Here is a 5,000-nt window from a genome sequence, read left to right on the forward strand (position 1 = left end):
TCTTGGAAAGGTAAAGCTCAAGGAAATGAGTTGTACTTTTACAGAGTTTGAAGTGATGAATTAATTGAATATATTCTGAGCTGCTCAAAACTTTTTATTTCAAAATGTTGCTTGGTGCTTGATAAATACATGGAGAATAAAGATTTGCTGTTTAAATTTATAAGTATGAATATATATTGAATATTTTTGTGGTCTGATTTAAGTGACAAAGTGTATGTAAGATTTTTTTTATCCACATGTTTATATGTTAGATAAGTTTGCTTGTTTGTTTCTTTCTGTGTATTTATTACGGGAATGCTTGTCTATTTGTGTATAGATGTATGGATATATGTATAAAGACATATATATAAGTGTTTTAGTGAGTCAGATAGGGTAAAATATTTGAGTGTAGGTTCTGTATAAGTGTATCCAAACATCATATTTAACTATTTTATTGTTTTGTTTTCTATTCTATATATTTACACATTATTACAAGTACATCGTGTCCATAATTTGATAATAAATATCCATCTTATAGCCTGTACCTGCCATCTTCTGGGAACACTCAACAATGCTGGCTGCAATGTCCTGACTGGAGAATGTTCCTGCAAGCGATTTGTGACTGGACGTGATTGTAACCAGTGTTTGCCCCAGCACTATGGCCTGTCTGAGCACCCAGATGGATGCCAGCCTTGCGACTGTGATCGAGGAGGTTCTCTCGATAACAACTGTGATGTGCTCAGTGGCCAATGCAAGTAAGTTTAAGTTTTTATTTCTATTGAAGTTTATAAATTTTTCTGTGCAGTATTACTGTTTTGTGTGTGTCTGTGCTTGTGTGGGTGCATGTGTGTGACTTTTTTCTAAGAACTGACTCCTTTGAAATGGTAAAACTCTTCAGAAGGAAAAGTTTTAGCAAACTGAATCCAGAAATCAGGTAAAGAGCACCATAGTAAATCTAATAAACTGGATAACTGTGACATACATCATATGATACAAAAAGGAATTTTGTTTAGTAAGATTTTTTTCTATCTCATTAAGTTGTGTATAAAAGAGTAAAAATAGTTGTACAATTATTTGTTCAAAGAAGCATAGTCTACATATTTTTTATTCAATTTTGATTTTAAAAATATTTTCAGGATATAGGCCTCTAAAGTTATTTTGAACAGTTTTCAAACCTAATTTTTTTTAAGATATCCTTTGTGTTTGCATATCAGATGCAGTTTTAGAGATGCCTCCTTAATCAAGTGCAATGCAACAATGTTTAGCTTAGAGTTATCAAATGGCAAAGATTTATAGGCCTCTTGTGCAAGTAGTTATTGGTGGGGGAGGAGATAAATAGTTTCCCATACATCTAACATCAGCCACATGTACGATAGTTGATATAATGTGTTCTTTTCAATAATTGTGATGAAATACTGGCATGTTTGTGTTTGTGTATGATCATTAGAAATGAGTAGTGCCGACAGAAAGAAGGGTAATGTGTGCTCCATAATTATAATGACTTCATTGTTTTTAAGCTTGACTTCTTTAACTTTATTCTTGTATCTATCAGGATAGTGACTGTGTAAGATGTTAAACATAAAATGTTAAAATAGTTTATCTTAGTGGGAGAGAAAAGGTTGAGTTGGTGAGGAGGTGGTGTTGTGCCAAACCAAGATGCAAAGCAATTTCCCTCACTACCTGTATTGCCCATCACTCCTTCCACCCAAAAAATGGGACCCTTCTTATATTTTTCTTATAACCTTAATGAAAAGTTTAAGTTCTAAACTTTAGGATACCTCAACGAAAAGTCATATTTTGGGAGGAAATAAACCAAACATTTTAAGTAAAAAAAAAATCTGATTAAAAATTCTCTTGCTATTTTTTTTGAGGAATATCATGAGAGATTTTGTGTCTGAGTGAAACAGAACTCAATACACATGCATCAAGGATCCTTTGCTTAAAAAAAAAAAAAAAAAAAAATCTGTTTACTTGGAATTTGATTAAGAAATAATCACATTGATGGTATGCATAATATATTAGATCTAGATGATAGCTTCATTTCAATAAGTTGATGATCATGACGTTGGTTCCCCTTAACTGTGGTTTCTCTTCCACAGGTGTCGGCCACATGTCACGGGTCGTCGCTGTGACACACCAGAGGAAGGCTATTACGTCGCCAGCCTGAATTACCTTACATACGAAGCAGAACTTGCAAGGGGATCTGAGGTGCGTGTTTGTTTTTTCATTATATAATTTTCATTTTTATTTCTTTGATTTTATTTTTAATCATTGCATTATGTTATTTATATCAATTTTACCTATATTTTCATATCTATCCATCTATTTATTATTGTTATAGTTGTTTAGATCTGTTGCTAAGTTTATCACTTATGAACTTTTCGTAGTGTCATTTGTTCTTTTTTATTTTTATTTTTTTCACTAGTTTTATCTTTTATATTTCAGATATACTTAAACTTATTTTATTGATTATTTTTTTATTTATTTATTTATATTTTTATTTTTATTTTTCATCTAGAAGTAAATAATGGTTAGTAAAAGATGTATATCTGTGACTGATAGTTAACACTGGGGATAGTATTTATGATGTGATATGAAAAAAAATAGTATCAGATGTATTTTTTTGGGGTGTGGATTTGGCATTGAAGGTGGTGGTGATTTTTATCATCATCATCTTGGTATTGCTCTTACAATCTCTAATCATTGTCTGTTAGTAACCATCATCTTATAGAAATTTTTCTGCCTTGCATTAATTCACATGGAGGGTGAATCATTATTCAGAAATCAGGTTTTGAAGTAAATGATGTAAATGTAATGATTATTTTAAGTTATTGGTGTGACTCAGCAGTCATTTTTTATTAAGAATTTTCTGTTGTCTCTAACATTTCTTCAGGAAAGGATTAATTAATATTTATATATATTTTTAAACATCACATTAGCTTATCAAAGGGCAAGATATTGAAAGAAAACAGGGGAATGTGAAAGTATTTTAAAGAGCAGAAGTTGTATTCGTGAGTTACATTCATGTTTCTGCATTCATTATTGTGTAAAGTTATCTATTATTTAGTGAAAAAATGTCAAATCATGTAGAGTAGTACTATACTTGTATACTGAGTTAAGAAACTAATGTAGGTAATGAATTAGTTGAAACTAACAGCTGTATGCTAGACCCAATTGGTACAGATGGCAAGACTACAAAACCATGCCCACTGCAATAGAAGTTCATCAATTGTCTTTACACATAGATGGCTCTACAAGTGCTTAGTCACCAATGAGTCAGTTATAAGTCTTACCTTACCCTTTTCCTTAATTTTTTGAAAGCTTCATTTGTATTATTTTATTGTCTTTAATGTTATTAATATTTTAATAACAATTTGACAACCATAATATCAATAGGAATAATAATAATGTCAATATTAATAGTATCAGAAAAAAAAAAATCCCACAAATTCAAGGAATGGGTAAATCAGGCACAGTCACTAGGGTCTACTGATAGACTCCTTGGTGATTGAGCACATCTGGAGCCATCTGTTTGCAACAAATTTCACAAAGAAATACAGGGGACAGCACATAAACCCATAGTCATTCGGTTAAACAAAATGTGGACTTCCCAAAAGAGACATCATACCACGTGGAATACCACATGAAAATGTACTTTAGTAGGTATTGTTACATGGAGGATGTATCTTTATGTATATAACTAATCTGAGAAAATTTGAAGTAAACCTCTGCCAAAAAATATAGAATTAAGAATAATATAATATGCAGGTTGAAAGAGTTTAAACAGACTTTAAACTTACAAGATGTCTTTTGTCAAAACATTTGTAAGTAATATAGGAAACTGTAGCAGTTCACAGCTGCCAACATTGACTTTTCTTAATAAACAGGTATACGAACATCATTGTGTAATACACACCCAGAACTTCTGTGACACCAGAAATTGTGTTTAAATATCATAAAAGAGTAATCTCTATGTGAAGTGCTCTGAGAACACTAATGTGTAATATCAGAAATCATGTTTAACCCATTGCCGACGGGTCACGTCTATTGGCGTCATAACAATACGCTCGAAATGTGGCGTGCGGCTGTCCGCCGCGGGTGGCGCGCCAAATCGCCCTGAGGCAATGATTCGGCTTGATGTACCGAATTCACACGCTCAAAGTCGGTGCTTTGCCGTGGTTTGCCAGAGCGTAGATTTTGTTTTAGTTTTCTACACCCGCCGCCAATGGGTTAACCATATGGCTGTAAGAAATATGTGCATTTGTGCTTTGAAAAGAAATAAAATAATTGAATTTTCAGGTTACTAATAAAGAGAGAGGGAGAATATATATGTGTGCGTGCGTGCGTGCGTGCGTGCGTGTGTGTGTGTGTGTGTGTGTGTGTGTGTGTGTGTGTGTGTGTGTGTGTGATATTTAAGGATTACAGTAAGAAATGGTTAGAGTTAATGACAGACACAAATGTCCTTCATCATTATCATTTATTACAGCTTTATTGTGAAGAGGCCAGTTTATATGACTTCAGGCAATCCAGACTAAGTGTATGTATTTAGATACAGGATTATTGTGGTGGTGGTGATTAACTGAATGCTACTAACTGGTGAAAACAGGTGTTCTCGCCATTTTTTTTTCTTTTTGATTTTTTTTTTTCTCCTTGAAAAGCAGTTATAGAGACTATCTGTGGTGATAGCAATAATTTTAGCAGCTTAGAGGATGATACATGTTGCAAAGTATTATTAAGATACAAAAATGTTGTGGTATATTGCTGCAACTGTTGATTTTTTCACAGGTCAGATATAGTGGAAAGGAAATCTTTAGTTCTTGTTAGAAATTCAGATTTTTTTTTCTATTCCATGGTAAGAACTAAGCAATAGTGCCACATGTCAACAGAGATTCCTCAGGAAGATTTTGATGTGTTTATTTGAAAAAAGAGTGAAAATGATATAAAGAGTATATTAAAAACTATCCTGGAGGTGATGGTGGAAATCTAAAGAACCTTACTGGATTTGTAATTTGTGGTAGGTC

The 5,000-nt window shown here is 32.7% G+C and overlaps 1 protein-coding gene across 6 annotated transcripts in view; it reads left to right on the top strand.

Moving 5' to 3' along the window:
• LOC125025057 (laminin subunit beta-1-like) overlaps positions 1 to 5,000 on the top strand; it is a 63,078-nt gene that overhangs the window by 43,171 nt on the left and 14,907 nt on the right. For 4 of the 6 annotated variants that reach the window (XM_047613275.1, XM_047612978.1, XM_047613066.1 and 1 more), the window contains 3 exons: positions 518 to 734; positions 2,079 to 2,187; positions 4,466 to 4,516. In XM_047613275.1, the coding sequence (XP_047469231.1) occupies positions 518 to 734; positions 2,079 to 2,187; positions 4,466 to 4,516 (377 nt within the window). The remainder of the gene's footprint in view (positions 1 to 517; positions 735 to 2,078; positions 2,188 to 4,465; positions 4,517 to 5,000) is intronic. The other 2 variants (XM_047613147.1, XM_047613208.1) reach the window with 1 other exon arrangement.

This window comes from Penaeus chinensis, chromosome 1 (assembly GCF_019202785.1).
Source record: "Penaeus chinensis breed Huanghai No. 1 chromosome 1, ASM1920278v2, whole genome shotgun sequence".
NCBI lineage: Eukaryota > Metazoa > Arthropoda > Malacostraca > Decapoda > Penaeidae > Penaeus > Penaeus chinensis.